This window comes from Panthera leo, chromosome A2, assembly GCF_018350215.1.
Source record: "Panthera leo isolate Ple1 chromosome A2, P.leo_Ple1_pat1.1, whole genome shotgun sequence".
NCBI lineage: Eukaryota > Metazoa > Chordata > Mammalia > Carnivora > Felidae > Panthera > Panthera leo.
This window is the reverse complement of record NC_056680.1, coordinates 126,452,065-126,470,585: the sequence shown is the minus strand read 5'-3', so window position 1 is coordinate 126,470,585 and position 18,521 is coordinate 126,452,065. Positions and strand designations below refer to the sequence as shown.

Genomic DNA, 18,521 nt, shown 5'->3' with positions numbered 1-18,521 from the left:
TCTGGAGTCCTTAAAATCTCTTAGACAAATAATTACGCAGTTGTATAGGAAGTTGAAATCCAGGAATTAAGTGACCCATCCAAAATTATATTACAAATTTGTTAAGCAAGATTAAACTCAAACTCAAGTTGTACATTACTGACTTACTTTTTTAAAGTTTACATTATATTTATTTCACATATTTGAAGTGCAATACTTCTTGCAATTCTGTGATTTTAAAGTTGTTTTCAGATTCCCTCTGTCATATAGTACTGCAAAAATAGGATAAAAGAATCATAATAACCATTATTACACATGTTACTTTGAATATACTTCTTTTAGAAATTTCAAAGTACCTGACTGCTGTTGATTGTTTTCTTCTATTGATTAAGGCTGCCAGAATAGTTTTAAACCATATGTGAGAATATTACCAATAATAGAGCTTAAAGATTTTCAGAAGAAAAAAACACTTAAAATATAAACATTTTAATAATATGTAAATGCAATATCAAATGCCCAAAGGCCTCTATGATGGTTTTAACAAGACTCTCTTTTTTTCTTTTTTCTTTTGACAGATTCCGAAACCACTTTTGTTCATTTTTGACCACATATAAAAACTGGGTGTCACCTTCAGAGCAGTGTGTACTACATGGAAAGAACTGGACAATTCCTTTTCTAAAGGAGGAATTGTGATCAAGAGGAAATAAGCTTGCTTTTTACAGCGAGACTGAAGATTCTGAATTAGAACTTCAATGGTAAGTTCAGTATGTTCTCTTCACGCATAACCTTCATTCATGAGCATCCCACCCCAGGTCTTCTGCACTTACCTGAAAAAGCCAGACTTCTCAGGGAGGTACTGAGATGGGCCACCTGTCTGAATTCCAGATGGGATTCTTTTCTAGTAATAAGTCTGCTTGGGCACTTCCATGGACTGCGTGCATTCAAAAGGCCCAGCCAGTTCACTAAAGCAAAAGGAAACTGGTGTGTTCGAAGTTCCGTAAGAGAGTCAACAGCAACCACAAAACCTCAAAACTATTTCAAACACACTAGCGTTGAAAAACCAGGCTCTTAAAAAGATGAACAGTAATCCAGGTTGCAAAATGACAACAAGGCCAACTGTCAAGAAATATTAAGGTTTTAGGACTACTGTAAGAATCCATTAAGGAAAAAAATGATATTATCAAAAACAAAAAGGGGAGATAAACTGTGTGTTGTGTTTGGGATGAAAGATTGTATATGTAGTATTTCCCTTCGAAAATTGACAGAGTTGTTCTGTCACCCACTGGGGACCTAGAACTACTATTCTTATCATGTATTTTGGTGATTAGCTCTGTCATGGATATATAATATTGCCTATGATATGACACTGAACAGTTCATTTACTTAGAGTGAGAGAGAGGATGGCTCAAGCAGAGACCATTAGAGTGGCAGAGTAAGGGAGTACATTTGTCCACAGCCTTGCTTTTTAGACTCTTAACATTATCTCCAAAAGAAGATAAGCACACAGTCACAGACATAAACGGCAAGTATTTGAAAGAAAAATAAGTTCCTCAAACTGCTCTAATTTGTCTAGCTTATTATGCAGCACTGTAATAGTCTAGAAATATTATAACTATTGTGTAAATTACATGATAATTTTGTATAGAAATCTGGGAGTTAAAATGCTAATTTGTTAAATATCAACATTTTAAATATACTCCAGTTTTTAGCTCTAATTTGACATTTCTGCATTAAAAAAAAGAGAAAAGCGAGCATCAAACACACCATCCCTGGGTTCTCTCTACTTTCAAGGCCCTAATTAGAATTATGATTTTGGTAATTTCTGATGATTTCCGGTTTCCTGTCAAATGCTGAAGAATATTCTAGGCAAACAGTTTGCAATCCTTGTTTCCTTTTGTTCACATTTCTTGTTCTACGCATAATATTATTAGTGCATCTGACTGTTGTTTTTTAGTTTCAAGGGAAGGTCTCTTTGTCTGGAAAGTCTTCAGCTGCAGCAGGTGTGCCATTTTTGTGTTATAGGAGTAAATAGGAGTAAAAAAAACTCAATATGTTTCAAAATAACTCAAACTGGAGGAATTTTAGTTTTTAGTAATGGTAGAGAAGACTGTTCCAGACACACCCACCTTCTAAGAACAACTAAAAAAAAAAAAAGGATAGAATATAAAACCTATTGGTTTGAAGGCTATAGAAAGCTGGCCAGGTCATGAGAACCTGAAAAAACAAAATCCCCAGGAAAAGAGAAGTACAAAGGGTGAACCTGATTTTTAATTCTAGTTTTCACTCAAGGTGTTTCTGATTTGTAAGTGGCCACTGAGAGGCAGAGAAATTGAGCAGAAAGGGGTAGTTAGGAAGCTCAGAAGTGAAGGACACCTGTTTAGGGGAAAAATTAGAGTCCAGGGACCACAAAGAAGGTGGCACCCTTATAGTCAAGCTTTCAAGTGGGACCTTTATAGGACTTCACCTTTGGAGAAGGCATGAACTAGAAATGCTATGTCATCACAAGATTAGAGCCAAATTTCTAATCTACTAAATTAGTTAGGTAAATAGATAATCAGTGAATAGATTAAGGGATTCATCATCATTTTAACAGCCTCCCTCTTACCACGAGCAAAAGTCATGTCTGGAGGGGCACCTGGGTGGCTCAGTCGGTTAAAACCTCCCACTCTTGATTTTGTCTCAGGTCATGATCTCACAGTTCGTGAGATCACATTCTGTACTGGCAGCATGGAGCCTGTGTGGGATTCTCTCTCTGCCTCTCTCTGCCTCTCTCTGCCTCTCTCTGCCTCTCCCCTGCTCACACACTCTCTCTCTCCCTTTATAAATAAATAAATAAATAAACAAACAAACAAACAAACAAACAAACACCTAAAAAAAGTAATTTCTGGAGCCAAAAAAAAAAGTTCTAGAGAATGATAACACTTTCTAAATCAGTAAATTAGCTCTGAAAATTTTTGCATGTATTGTTCAAGGTTCTGTACAAATATATATAGATAGATATAGATATAGATATAGATATAGATATAGATAGATACAATTTGAAGATACAATTGGCTTTATTTTTTAAAGTTTATTTGTTTAACTTGAGATAGAGATTGGGGGAGGGGGGCAGAGAGAAGGGAGAGAGAGAATTCTAGGCAGGCTCCACACTGTGCTGTTAGTGCAGAGCCCCATGTGGGGCTCAATCTCATACTGTGAGATCATGACCTGAGCCAAAATCGAGATCAGATGCTTAACCCACTGAGCCATCTAGGCACCCCTATAATTGGTCTTATTAAATGACCCATGAATCAGGCAGCATCCCATCTAGCAAGTAGAGGGGAGTTCCTCAAGTTTCAATTGATATTAATAGGCATACTTATGTCAAAAGATAAGACCTAATAACCAAAATCATGAAAATAAACCTAAAATAGAAACAAATGCATAAGGAGATACAGATTGAAGGACTTTAAAATAACTGATTAATAGTTTGAAGAAATAAGGTGAAATGCAGAGAATTTTACATTTCTTTTGGGAATCTAGCTTTTAAAATTCAAATGGAAATTCTGAAACAGAAAAATAAAATAATAAAATTAAATACTCAATTGATGGGGCTAATAGAAGATGAGACACAGAAAATGGAGCTAGAATAAATCAGAAGAAAATATCAGATTGAAGAACAGAGGAGGGAAGAAAGGATAAAAATTACACAAAATCACAAAGAAGACACAGGAAAGTCCTAACATGCCCAGAATTGGTGTCCTAGAAAGAGAGAAGAGAAAGAATTAGGCAGAACCAATATTTAAAGAGGTAATAAGATAAAGAATTATACAAACCCCCTAATATAATAGTATCTAAATGAGTGAGCAATCACAAACAAAGGTTTTAGACTACATGAAAAAAAGTACATGACAGTAAATGTTGATTAAGAGACACACTTGAAATGCAACACAAAAAAACTAAAATAGATGAATGAAAAAAAATTTTAAGGCCAATATAACTATATTTTATATATTTCTCAGGGAAATTAGACTATAAGGCAAGACACTTTATTGGCAATAAACACAGGAAATTTTATTATGATAAAAGAGTTAATATTTCCAAAATATTATAGTTGTAAATTTGTTACACTTAATAATGAGTTTCAAAATATGTAAAGCAAAATAATGATGCAACTAAAAGGAAAATGGACAAATCCATTATCAGAGGGAGATTTTTTTTTTTTTTTTTTTTGAGACAGAGAGAGACAGAGCATGAATGGGGGAGGGGCAGAGAGAAAGGGAGACACAGAATCTGAAACAGGCTCCAGGCTCTGAGCCATCAGCCCAGAGCCCGACGTGGGGCTCGAACTCAGGGACCGCAAGATCGTGACCTGAGCTGAAGTCAGACGCTTAACCGACTGAGCCACCCAGGCACCCCTATCATAGGGAGATTTTTAACACATGTCTCTTAGTAACTGATACACCAAACAGACAAAAACTCAACATGGATACAGTAGATTTGAACAATGCAATAAATAAACTTGACCTTATTTACATACCTTATACTCAGCAAATGCAAAATTCATACCAAATGCCAAGCCAGTTAACCAAATGATGAATCTAAAAGAAACCTTAAAAAATATCAAAAAGTAAAATTATACAGAGCACATTTTCTGACAACATTGCAGTTAGGATAGAAATCAATAATGAAACAAGATAATATTAAAAATTTTATATTTGAAAAGTAATAAACTTTTAAGTAATTCAAACACTAAGAGAATGAATACAAATGAAAATTAGGAGATATTTTTCTTTGAATTATAGTGAAAGTTCAACGTATCAAAACTTTTAGAATACAGCTATAGACATACTTAAATGCTGTTATTAGGAGTAAACAGCTGAAAATAACCTCTTTTCCTTTGGCTTGCCACTGGGCCATGGGCCCAGTGGTATTGCCATGGGCCACCACCCACCCCGGTGTTACTGGTATTGTAAGAACAAGCGGTGTCCAAAGTCTTGTTTCTGCAGAGGTGTCCCTGATGCCAAGGTCCGCATCTTTGACCTTGGGCAGAAGAAGGCAGAAGTGGAGCAGTTCCCACTGTGTGGCCACACAGTGCCAGAGGAATACGAGCAGCTCTCCTCTGAAGCCCTGGAGGCTGTCCGTATGTGTGCTAACAAGTACATGGTGAAAAGCTGTGGCAAAGATGGTTTTTGCATCCAAATGCGGTTCCATCCCTTCCACGTCATCCTTATCAACAAGATGTTGTCCTGTGCTGGAGCTGACAGGCTCCAGACAGGTGTGTGGGGTGCCTTTGGAAAGCCCCAGGGCACAGTGGCCAGGGTCCACATTGGCCAAGTCATCATGTCCAACAGTACCAAGGTACAGAACAAGGAGCATATGATTGAGACGCTATGCAGGGCCAAGTTCAAGTTCCTTGGCTGCCCGAAGATTCACATTTCCAAGAAGTGGGGCTTTACTAAGTTTAATGTGAATGAATTTGAAGACATGATGGCTGAAAAGTAGCTTATCCCAGATAGCTATGGCTTTGGTCAAATACATCCCTAATTGTGGCCCCTTGGACAAATGGTAGGCTCTGCAGTCATGAGAACCTTGACACTGCCCGCTCCTTATTCACGCTCACAATAAACCCTGCTTCCTGTCAAAGAAAAAAAAAAGCTGAAAATAAATCATCCAAGTATCCATTTCCACTAGTTAAAAAAATTAGTCTGAGGCAACAGGCACATGAAAAGATGCTCAACGTCACACCTCATCAGGGAAATACAAATCAAAACCACACTCAGATATCACCTCACGCCAGTCAGAGTGGCTAAAATGAACCAAATAAGGAGACTATAGATGCTGGAGAGGATGTGGAGAAACGGGAACCTTCTTGCACTGTTGGTGGGAATACAAACTGGTGCAGCCACTCTGGAAAACAGTGTGGAGGTTCCTCAAAAAGTTAAAAATAGATCTACCCTATGACCCAGCAATAGCACTGCTAGGAATTTACCCGAGGGATACAGGAGTGCTGATGCATAGGGGCACTTGTACCCCAATGTTTATAGCAGCACTTTCAACAATAGCCAAATTATGGAAAGAGCCTAAATGTCCATCTACTGATGAATGGATAAAGAAGTTGTGGTTTAGGGGCTCCTGGGTGGCTCAGTCGGTTTAGCAACCGACTTCAGCTCAGGTCATGATCTCGCAGTTTGTGAGTTCAAGCCCTGCGTTGGGCTCTGTGCTGAGAGCTCAGAGCCTGGAGCCTGTTTCAGATTCTGTGTCTCCCCCTCTCTCTACCCCTCCCCTGCTCACGCTCTGTGTCTCTCTGTCTCTCAATAATAAATGAGTGTTAAAAAAATTTTTTTAAATAGTTGTGGTTTATATCTACAATGGAATACTACTTGGCAATGAGAAAGAATGAAATACAGCCTTTGTAGCAATGTGGATGGAACTGGAGAGTGTTATGCTAAGTGAAATAAGTCATACAGAGAAAGACAGATACCATATGTTTTCACTCTTATGTGGATCCTGAGAAACTTAACAGAAGACCATGGGGGAGGGGAAGGAAAAAAAAAGTTGGAGAGGAAGGGAGCCAAACCATAAGAAACTCTTAAAAACTGAGAATAAAATGGGGGTTAATGGGGGGTGGGAGGGAGGGGGAAGGGGGTGATGGGCATTGAGGAGAGCACCTGTTGGGATGAGCACTGGGTATTGTATGGAAACCAATTTGACAATAGATTTCATATTAAAAAATAATAAAAAAATAAACTTATTGTGGTAAACATAAAAAAAAAATTAGGCCAAGGAGCAAAAAGAAACAAATAATAAAATTAAAAACATATATCAGTAAAATATAAAACAAATGTGCTAGAGAAAATAAATCTAATAATACATTTTAAAAGACTAATAAATTTCACAAATCCCTGGAAAGACAGATCAAGAAAAAAAGAAAGTGCACAAAATACCAATATCAAGAATGATTTTTTTATAACAAAGGGTCTTAACTATAGATCCCATTGTTAAGGAAATAAAAACAAAAGGATATCATATCAGTTTGGGGGTAATAATTTCAATGAAATGATTTAGAAAGCCATAACTTAGGGGTGCCTGGGTGGCTCAGTCAATTAAGTGTCCGACTTTGGCTCAGGTCATGATTTCATGGCTATGGGTTCAAGACCCACATCGGGCTCTGTGCTGATGGCTCTGACAGCTCAGAACCTGGAGCCTGCTTCAGATTCTGTCTCAGTCTCTCTCTGCCCCTCCCCCACTCGCACTCTGTCTCTTTCTCTCTGTCAAATATAAATAGATATTTTTTTTAAAAAGACATAATTTACCAAAACGGTTAAACTGGCGCAAGAAGAAATATAAAATGCAAATAATTTAGTATCTACTAAATGAATTGAATCTGTAACTAAAACCCTATGAAAGAAATTTCCATGTCCATCAATTTTACTAATCAGTTCCTCCAAATATTTAGAAATAAACTTGACCTTACATATACTATTCCATAGCTCAGAAAAAGAGAAAAATTTTCCAAGTTATTTGTTGAGGTCATCATAATTTTGATAGCAAATATTGGTAAGAACATTACAATAAAGACCTAAGAGAGACTAACTTTCATTTATATAGACACAAAGCCTATACAAAATATTAGCAAAGCAAATCCAGTGATATAAAAAAAATGATAATATATTACGGTCAGGTGAGAATTATTCCAGGAAGGCAAGATAGTGTAACGTGAAAAATCAATGAATGCAATTTACCACATAAAACAAATAAAGGAGAACAATCATATGATCATCTCAAATAGAGACCAAAACACATCTCTGAATAAAATTCAACATCCATCCATGATTTAAAAAAGAAAAATGACAAACTAAGAATAGAAGGATATTTACAAAATCCTATAGCAAACATCATATGTCACTGAGAAACAATGAAAGCTGTCCTCTTGATATTAGATGTTCGGTTCAACATAGTATCCTCACCCAGTGTGATGAGGCAAAACAGTCAATAAAAGGTATAAATATTGGAGGGGTGCCTGGCTGGTTCAGTTTGGTATGTAGGGTGTGTGACTCTTGATCTTGGGGTTGTAAATTCAAGTCCCACATTGGGTATAGAGACTACTTTTAAAAAAATAAAATATTTTTTAAAAATGGTGTAAGTATTAGAAAGAAAGAAATAAAACTGTCTTTATTTGCCAGTGGAATAATTTTATACATAAAACTTCCAAAGACTACAGACAGACTAATAGAATAAATTTATTAATTTAGCAAAACAGTTACATGTTAATTTGCAAAAAAATCGATCATATGTCACGATTGCAACACACAAGCAGAGAATGCAATTTTTAAAATAATACCTTTCTTTCTTTCTTTCTTTCTTTCTTTCTTTCTTTCTTTCTTTCTTTCCTTATTTATTTATTTTTAGAGAGAGAGAGTGTTCAAGCATGGGAAAGGAACAAAGGGAGAGAGAGAGAGAGAGAGAGAGAGAGAGAGAGAGAGAGAGAGAGAATCTTAAGCAGGCTCCATGCTCAGCACAGAGCCCAATGCAGGGCTCAATCCCATGACCCTGGGATCATGACCTGAGCTGAAACCAAGAACTGGGCACTCAACTGTCTGAGCCACTAAAGTGCCCCTAAAATAATACCATTTAAATTAGGATCAAAGAATATTAAAATAAATCTAACAGAATATTAGAAGATCTTCTATGTAGGATACTGTATAACATTGAGAGAAATTTTAAAAAGACCTCAGTGAATGGAAGACTATATATTACTTTCAGATAAAAAGATTCAGTATCGTGAGGATGTCTGTTCTCCTCTAAGCTACCTATATTCAATGCATTTCTTTTTTTGTTTTCATTTTAATTCCAGTGTAATTGATGTACAATGTCATATCAGTTTCAATTGTCCGATTTAGTGATTCAGTAGTTCCATATATTGCTCAGTGCTCATCAGAGTAAGTGCACTCTTAATCCCCTTCACCAATTTTACCCATTCCCCCACCCACCTCCCTCCTGGTAACTATCTGTTCCCTACAGTTAAGAGTATGTTTTTTGGTTTGTCTCTATTAAATCCACTTCTAATCAAAATTTGAACAAGTGTTTTCTGTGGAAATTGACAAGATGATTTGAATGTGTATATGATAATGTAAAGAGTCTAAAATGTCAAAAACAATGATAAAAAGGGACATATTTGAAAGATTTAAAATGTCAGGTATCAAGAGGGGCACTTGCATGGTTCAGTGGGTTAAACATCTGATTCTTGATTTCAGCTCAGGTAATGATCTCGTGGTTCATAAGACCAAGCCCCACATTGAGCCCTGTGTCTGAGCTCTGCACTGACAGCCTGGAGTCTGCTTGGGATTCTCTCTCTCCCTCTTTCTGTCCCTCCCCTCATGCATACAGGTTCTCTCTCTCAAAATAAATAAATAAGCATTAAAAATAATAATAATTTAAAATACTGGGTATCAAGATTTATTTTAAATCTAAAATAATTTGGACAATATAGTATTAGCAGAATAATGTACAAATAGACTAATGGAAGAGTATACAGTCCACAAACTAATTCACACATGTATGGACACTTAATTACAAAAAAGGTGGTAATATAGAACAGAAGGAAATAATGATCTTTCAATAAATGGGGCTGGGTCAGCTGGACATTCAAATGAAAGAAAAAATGAATCTTGACTCCTTACCTCACACTATACATAAAAATCAGTTCCAGATAGAAAGTTGATCTAAATGTGAAAGGTAAGATAATAAGATTTCTGAAGATAACAAAGAAAAGTATCTTTATGACCTTGGGATATAGAAAGAATTTTTTTTCTTAGAATACAAAAATCAATAATCACTAAAGAGATACTGATAAGCTGAACTACACTGAAATAAGATTTTTATGCCCAGCAAAGACATCATCAAGACAGTAAAAGGGCAAATCATGGAGTGGGAACAGATTTTTGTAGTTCATAAACTGACAAAGGACTCACATCAACTAAGTACCAATAAGAAAAAGATAATAACATGAAGTTTACGTATACAAAATATATGAATAGACAATTTGCAAAAGATTTCCCAATAAACACATATTAGTGATTTGGGAACTGGAAACAAAAACTGCAGTGGAATACCACTAACTGTACATCAGATAGCTAAAATTTAAATAGAATTTAATACCTCACAATTAAAATTTAAAATTTGAATAGAGTTTAATGCCTCAGAATATCAAGTGTTGCAGAGGATATGGAGTAAATAGAATTTTCATACACTGCTAGAGGGAGTGGAAAAGTGGCACACTAAAGCTGTGTTTTTACAGCTGAATATCCAAATGACCATGAACCAGCAATTGCATTCCTAGATATTTAACCAACAGAAAATGCATACGCATGCGTACCAAAAAAAGTTACAGTTCATAACAGCAGTATGTATAACAGTCCAAATCTGAAACATCCCAGAGGTCAATAAAAAAAATAAAATATATTACAAAAATGACAGTGTGGAATGTATAGAATTGCTCTTACCATGAAAATGAATGAAGTAATTCTACACGCGAAAACTTGGATGGATTTTGCAAACATTGTATTAATATAAAGAAGTCAGCTGCAAAAGAAGGCATTGAGTGATTACATTTATATAAAATTTAAATATTGGCAAAATTGATGTAGGATAAGTCACAAGTAGAAGTGATGACTGGAAGGAGGACTTCTGTGGTATCTCTTGATCTGGGCAGTAGTCAAATGTGCTTGCTTTGTGGTAATTTATCTGGTTTTACCCTTATAATTTGTGCACTTTTCTGTCTCTAGATTATGCTGAAACAATAAAATTTTATTTTTAAAAATGACCCATACTGGAAATGCAGTGCTGTAAGTTATTTGCCACTAATTATTTTCACAGTTCTTTTGTTTCCAAATAAGACTTCAGGCAATGTTCTCTTTTCTCCTTAAGGCTTCAGATGGAATGTTCTCCTTTTCTGAATCACTTGCATACTACTGCTCCTTTTCCTGGGTTTGATGCTAACACATCCTCTTCCTCATTTTGAAATATGTTTGGCCAGTGCTTCATCCCCAGTGAAATACGTGCCTGAACAATTAGCTCCAAATCCATTTTTAGAGCTCATTTGGAACAAATTTGCATATGGCATTTGTGAGCTTCCTGCTCTTACCTATTAAATCAATATGCAAAGTAAACTCTGTTTGAACTCTGCTGTAGATCTTCAAAATTATCTTAAGAACATAAAAGGAACGATTTCCAATATTGGGACCCTATATAAAAATGAGGCTGGTGATGATGGCATGTCAAATATTTAAAGAGCAGGGGAGGGATCTGTGAAGCTCAGAATCTCAGTGTTTGAAGATACACACTGTTACTGGAAACACCCTTCCAAGTAGTCATCCACTCTCTGCCTGCTCATCTTGTGACAGTGCTGACATTTAAAGTGATTCATTGCTTACAAGCTGAAATGTCTTACCATACTATCTACCCACATCTTCAGTTCCCCACTTATAGCCACCGAGGAAAAGCTTTACCCTTTTCTGCACAATAGCTCTGCAAGTACCAGGTGACATTTGCTTTGTCCAGTTTGTGTCTCGTCTTCTCCATGCCTGGGGCTGCGATCTGTTAACAGAATACTCATGTGGAGTAGCTTTGAGTTCCTCCACCCTCCTTGCCTCTCTGCTTTCAATACCCTTCAGTTTATTTAACTGCTTTCTTAGGGGTTCATCCAGGACTGCACCAAACGCCTTCAGTGCGCTCAGACCTGTGAAAGGATCTCTCTTTATGTGCTACTTTTTTTTCAGAACTGCCTCCACATCTCTTACCATCCTGTGCTTTTGAAGCCAAGAGAAGACCTTTGCACTGATCTTTACTAAATTTTATTTTGCTCCAAGGTTTTTCAAAACTTTTTAGATCCTAAATTCTCACTACTACATCTTTATTCAAGATGTCTAACAGAACAGAACTGAAGTTCAAGGTCTCTACCTATCCAAAAATTTCCATTTGAGCACCAGTCTATTCATGAGTGTCCTTCAAGAAAAGTTATTCTCCAAATCATACAGCTTGTGTTTCCAGAATGTCAATATTGCCAACAGCAACCTTGCCAAATGCCTGGATGAAAAAGCCACATACCTATGTCTAATGAATATTGTTCATCTTCATTCTGGTAACCTGTGCAAGATATCGCTGTCACAACTTAACTTTCCAGTGACATGAATTAGAATGTGGACTCTGCATTCACAGTAGAATGCAAAGATTTGGAAGTTAATCTGCATTCAAGTTCCTCTCTTTTATCTAGTAAATTAGGTATCCTTAGACCACATAGACTCACTCAGGCTTATTTTATTAATTAGGACAATGGGATAATGCCCATGCCCCTACTGCAGAATTTTTTAAATGTTGCTTGTTTTATGATTTGTGTGACCTTTGTCTAAACCAGTAAATTCTCTTCAAGAGAATTTCAAACTGCATATATACAGTGTTCTGAAACAGAGACCATCAAACATCTTCATCAGTGCAGAGGCCCAAGGTTTTCACCATTTAATGCATCCACACACTATATTTAGTTATTAAAAAAAATTATCCCCTGTAATGAAATGTCATTACAAGGGGTGACAATTACCACAGTGATGATGACAATGACGATGATGATAATGATGATGATGTGCTGATATACAAATGGGGCTATACCCAGGACACCCTGAAGTCCACACCCTAATGCTTCTATTGTTAGAATAACTGATGTCACTCACTTGGCTTCCCCCAGAGCATGAGGTGTCCTATTTATATGCATGTCAGGATCTTATAAGGCATTTTAGGGTGTTGCTAGGGTTGACAAATGAATTTTATGGGCGAACATGAACGCAACACAAATCTGTACTTCCTGTCAACAAAAGACTAGATTCCAGGCCAATGTAATTCTCAGGAAACAAGTTTTACAGTACTATTTTTAATTTTTTTTTTGGAAGTTTATTTATTTTGAGAGAGACAGAGAATGCAAAAGTAATGGATGGGCAGAGAGAGAGGGAGAGAGAGAGAGAGAGAGAGAGAGAGAGAGAGAGAGATTGAGAGAGATTGAGAATCCCAAGCAGATTCTGCACTGTTAGCATGGAGCCCAATGAGGGTCTGGAACTCACGAACTATGAGATCATGACCTGAGCTGAAGTCAGATGTTAACTGACTGAGCCTCAGGTGCTCCTACAGTACTATTTTTAAAGCAGAGCTTGTTTTTCTAGAAGCAGAATAGGAGCCCCTACACTTAGGGAGACTAAACTCCCACAGAGAAGAAAATCTAATGGTATTATAACTTAGGAAGTGTTACAACATGGGGGAAGAATTCCAATTTCCAATGTATTTATTCACCAATAATTTACACACACACACACACACACACACACACACACACACACACACACCCCAAATAGATCTAATAACTGAATCACCAGGCAAAAACTTTTATTCCAGGCTAAGCCAGGCCAGCACACAATTATAAGCTTCAAACATCCCAATCCTGTTCACAGAAATAGTCTTAGACATTTTCTCTTGACCTTTACCTTAATTTCTTTGCTTAGCTTCCATTTATTTTTTAATAATTTTTTAAATATTTATTTATTTTTGAGAAAGAGACAAAGTGTGAACGGGGGAGGGGCAGAGAGAGAGGGAGACCCAGAATCTGAAGCATGCTCCAGGTTCTGGGCTGTCAGCACAGAGCCCAGTACAGGGCTCAAACTCACGGACCACAAGATCATGACCTGAGCCGAAGTCAGAGGCTTAACTGACAGAGCTACCCAGGTGCCCCGCATACCTTCCATTTCTACATCCATCTAGCTCTTGACTGCTTTGCTTTGGACCTTATGCTTGCTATTTGTAGTTGAGGGTGGATTTGACTTCTTAGTTCCGGATAGCCTACCTACCTGATGGAGCTCTAGCCTGGAACTCATCATCAGTGATGGTTTCCTTGTTTACTTAACACTCCACAAGTGAGAGGTACAGAGAATTCTCCTAAGAATGGCTAGCTCTTGCCAGAGAAACTTAAGAGACAGTTATAGTGGGCCTTTAGCTGCCCCCAAATTTTTGTTGTCATTAAAAAAAATTTTCATTCCATGTTTCCTGTATTTTCAACACTTGTGTTTTCGTGTTCTATTTTTGTTACTGCATCTCTATGGTGCATTTATTCTTGCAGGACGAATTTATTAATTTATTCAGCAATCATCTATTGTACAATTGTACTTATGTATTTAGCAGCATAGCTCCAGAGACTATTAGTTTGATTCCACCTTTGCTGGGGAACTTGTCCACTGCTTGTGCAACACTGTAGGTCTCATCACACTGGCCAGCACTCTGCTAGGCGGTACCTCTTTGTCTTTAAATTCCTTTGCCTTGGTACACAAGTCTTCCTATTCACACACTATCTCTCATTTGCTAACATTCCCAACTTGTAAATAAAAACCTTAATTTATCTACTATAATAAAGCCATATTTGAGCCAATATTTATGTTTTGTTTATAGTTCATCAGAAGATGAAATCTATGAAAGTAGGGATTATGGTTTATCTACAATGACTGACCAACACTTAGCCCAATAGCACAAAACACATTGTATATGCTCAATAAATGTTTGCTTAGCAGGTAGATTGATGGATAGTTGGATTGATGGATAGATGGATGGATGGATGGATGGATGGATGCTTAGTATGTTCCAGGCTAATGTTAAGAATTTTTCATAGGGGCTTCTGGGTGGCTCAGTCGGTTAAGCATCTGACTCATGATCTCAGCTGAGGTCATGATCTCATGGTTCGTGAGTTCGAGCCCTGCATCAGGCTCTGCACTGACAGTGAGGAGCCCGCTTGGGATTCTCTCTCCCCTCTCTCTCTGCCCCTATGCTGCTCATACTCTCTCATTCTCTCTCTCTGTTTCTCTCTCTCTCTCTCTTTCTCTCTTGAAATAAAAAAATAAACTTAAAAAGAATTTCATATAAAATAATTCCTGGAGATGTATTGTACAGCATAGGGAAAATAGTTAATATTGTATTGTATATTTGAAAGTTGCTAGTAGAGTAAATCTTAGAAGTTATCACAAGGAAAAAAAACTCATAACTATGTGTTTGATGGATATTAACTAGAATTATTGTGGTGATAATTTCACTACATATGCAAATATTAAATCATTATATTGTAGACCTGAAACTAACATAATGGTATGTGTCAGTTGTATCTCAATTAAATAAATAAATAAGAATTTCATAATTTTTAAAATATTATCCCCTCAGCAATTTTTAGGGGTAGGAATCGTTAGTCTCATTTTATAGCTGGGAAGGAAAACTCAGAAATATTATGGTAGCTTTCCCAAGGCTATTGTTAAAAAATACTGTCATTACTTGGTATTCTGTTAGAGTTGCATTAATGATTATGATTAATAAACCTGTTAGCTAGCATCTTTTGAACACTTATGCCTTCAATAAGTATTTTCCTCACATTATGTTATATAGTCCTCAGGCAACCCTGTAAGATGGGGCCATTATTATGTCCATTATATTTAGTCTTTACTGTCACACCCAAAGTGTCCTATACATGCCTGACAATTTAAATGAGAGGTGTGAGGGGCGCCTGGGTGGCTTAATCGGGGAAGTGTCCAACTCTTGATGTCAGCTCAGGTCATGATCTCACAGTCTTGAGATGAAGCCCCGTGTCGGGCTCTGCACTGTACGTGGAGCCTGCTTAAGATTCTCTCTCTTCTCCCTCTGCCCCTCTCCTCCCCACTTGTAAGCTCTCTCTCCCCTTCTCTTTCTTAAAAATGAAAGTAAAAAATAAAAGTAAATGAGAAGTGTGAAATACTATCTTTTCACTTATTCACACTTCTCTCTCCATGGCCAACTGAGGAAGTGGAGCCTACAAAGAACCTCTGCTTCTGCTTTCCTGAAAACAGTGTTACCCAACATAAATAAAATCAGTAAGTATCTACAGTTGCTCTTCCAGTTCCTCATTACTAGAAAGACAGTGATCCAGATAGCTAAATTGTCATAACTAAATTAATCTGAATTTATCTCCCATTAATGATAGGCATTAGGATAGGACCTCAAGGTTTGGACATGCTATGATAATATTAAACATATATATTAAATATATAAATATAAATATAAATGTAAAACTATATATTTATTTTCTCTTACATGTCACCCAGGCAATTAAATAGCCAGCTAAAGGGGGTGTTTTTATCAGAGAACCCAACTATAAATTGGGTTCATCTAACATCATCATTCCTGACTTTACTTATTTTTTATTTTTAAATTTTTTATTGAGGCATAATTGACACATAACATTATTTTAGTTTCAGGTGTACAGCGTAATGATTTGCTATTTGTATGTATTGTGAAATGATCACCATAATAGGTCTCGTAAACATCCCTCCCCATACACAGTTACAGATTTTTTTCTTGTGAGGAGGAGTTTGAAAATTTACTCTTTTACAACTTTCAAACATGCGATACAGTATTATCAACTATAGTCACTCTTTATCCTTACATTGGTTCTCCTAATAAGTCTGATATCTCTTGCAGGGTTTCTTCACATTTAAAAAAATCTTAGTTCTCTTTTCCTTTCCTCCTGAACAATTGTGGGATCCCTATCCTTCAGGTTGTTTATTCTTCTTTTTCATCTGATCTGCGCGATTACCAAAGCTTTGTAATGCATTCTTCATCTTATTCGTTGAGTTCTTCAGTTCCAGAATTTCTGTTGTTGTTGTTGTTTTTTTAATATAATTTCAATCTGTTTGGTAAAGTAGTCCTTCTGTTCATTAATTTTATTCCTGGGTTTATTGAATTGCCTGAGTTCTCTGTAGTTCATTGAATTTCTTCATAACAGCTATTTGGAAATTTTTGGTTTTGTTTTTTGCTTTAAAATTTCATTAACTGAGCATAGTTGACATACTATGTTACATTAGTTTCAAATGCACTGCGCAGTGATTCAACATCTCTGTAAATTATGCTATGCTCACAAGTGTAGCTACCATCTGGCACCATACGATGCTATTGGAAATATTGACTGTATTCCCTATGCTGTGCCTATTTATTCCATAACTGGAAGCCTGTATCTTGCATTCCTCTTCACCTATTTTGCCCATCCCCACCCCCCCTCTCCTCTGGCAACCATCAGTTTGTTCTCCATAACAGCTATTTTGAATTCTTTATTGGTTATATTGCAGTAGTCCGTGTCTTGAGTTGAGTTCCTGGACAATTATCATTTTCCTTTTGTGATACCATATTGCTGTGATTTGTCATAGCGTTGGATGAAATGTGCCTGTGCTGTCACATTTAAAGCAGGAAACTCCTTTCTTATTTATGGAAGGCTTCATTTTCTTGGATTCTAACACCTTAACAAGTGGTCAATTAGAAGCCTTTCTTTTCATTTCCAGAAGGTGGTGCTATAACACAAGTTTTTGGTTTCTCTTCTCAGGCTGACCACACCGCACACTGCGATCACTTTCCACCTCCTCTGCTGGGAGAGGTAGCTGCTCCCAGCTGCCACGCTGCCACCAGCACAATCCCAAGGCCCGGCAGCGTGAGCTCTTGGGAGTGGGGCTGCCTCACCCATTCCTCCCTTTTCTCTGACTACAGAATTGTCTCTATCTAACTCCAAAGGCTTGCCAAGTTCTCCCATCAGATGGGCTTGTCCCTCCACAAATTCCCTATTTCCCATGAGTGCCCAATTGTGTATTCTCCAGGTTACTTTTTCCCCCCGATAGAAGCAGGTGAGGGTGGGCCACGCTCATGACTCCCGTGGATACACAGCATCATTTGTGTATCTCCACCCACTTTTGATGCACATGTGGGTGGATGTCCCAGGTGTCCTGGCATACTGTGCAGAGGCACTTTTGCTTGGTTCTGGATGCCCCGTTACTTGTAAATCAAAGGGGAGGGAAAAAAGGAACGACTCACACTGCCATGATACGGACCTCACTCTCCTCCAGAACTTTCCTTTAAAGAGCAATAGCCCTAGGATAACTAATTTTTCTTGGTATGCCCAGAACTTTCATAGTTTAGCACGAAAATCCCACATTCCAGAAAACTCCTCAGGACTCAGAAAGCAGGGATGTTGAGTCACTCTGCATGTCCCTTCAGAACAGGCCTCTAGGATCTGATAACAGCTCCACACAAAATGGGAGCTCCACTGAAAACCTGTCAATCCACAACTCTCCTTCGTAGATAAATCACATTTCTTTTCTGTTTATTAAATAGTCCACCTTCTTTGAAAATACAAATCTAAGTGGTATATCTTGGTCCTGCTTGGCCTCTATCCAGATGGTAATGCTGCTGAACGGGCGGCTGCTCTCCAGCTTGGGTAGGACTTATGAAAAATGATGTCCATTACATCAGGGTTCTTCCTGTAGCCCAAGGCACACCTCCTCAGTGGCACAGACTGGTCTGCAACCAGCCAATGCTGCATCACAACTATGTAGACATACAGAGAATTAAACCTCCTATAGCTATGGTGCCAATGGACTGGGATGTCGGTGGGTACACCCCATAACATGGCCAGTGTCTTTGGTGGTCACACGCTAGTGACCCCAGCAGGCATTAGGATCTTCCCTGGA

General features: G+C 37.4%; 3 protein-coding genes across 6 annotated transcripts in view; 2 read left to right on the top strand and 1 right to left on the bottom strand.

Moving 5' to 3' along the window:
• GPR141 (G protein-coupled receptor 141) overlaps positions 1-864 on the bottom strand; it is a 46,307-nt gene extending 45,443 nt beyond the window's left edge. The window contains exon 1 of the mRNA XM_042922262.1: positions 807-864. The gene's annotated coding sequence lies outside the window, so the exon portion shown is untranslated. The remainder of the gene's footprint in view (positions 1-806) is intronic.
• Positions 1-18,521, top strand: part of THAP5 (THAP domain containing 5) — a 137,202-nt gene that overhangs the window by 75,865 nt on the left and 42,816 nt on the right. For 2 of the 4 annotated variants that reach the window (XR_006197845.1, XR_006197846.1), the window contains exon 4: positions 555-734. Coding sequence is in view for 1 of the 4 variants with exons in the window: in XM_042922242.1 (XP_042778176.1) it covers positions 555-672 (118 nt within the window). In the remaining 3 variants the exon portion in view is untranslated. Of the gene's footprint in view, positions 1-554; positions 814-9,215; positions 9,243-18,521 lie in introns of those variants that run through there. The other 2 variants (XR_006197847.1, XM_042922242.1) reach the window with 2 other exon arrangements.
• LOC122209953 (60S ribosomal protein L10-like) lies at positions 4,882-5,478 on the top strand. The gene has a single exon (XM_042922289.1). It carries the CDS (start codon positions 4,897-4,899, stop codon positions 5,461-5,463), a length of 567 nt encoding a protein of 188 aa, XP_042778223.1. The 5' UTR covers positions 4,882-4,896; the 3' UTR covers positions 5,464-5,478.

Excerpts from the sequence above, each read along its gene's own strand:
- LOC122209953 (XM_042922289.1), top strand. The coding sequence starts at position 4,897 with ATGGGCCACCACCCACCCCGGTGTTACTGGTATTGTAAGAACAAGCGG.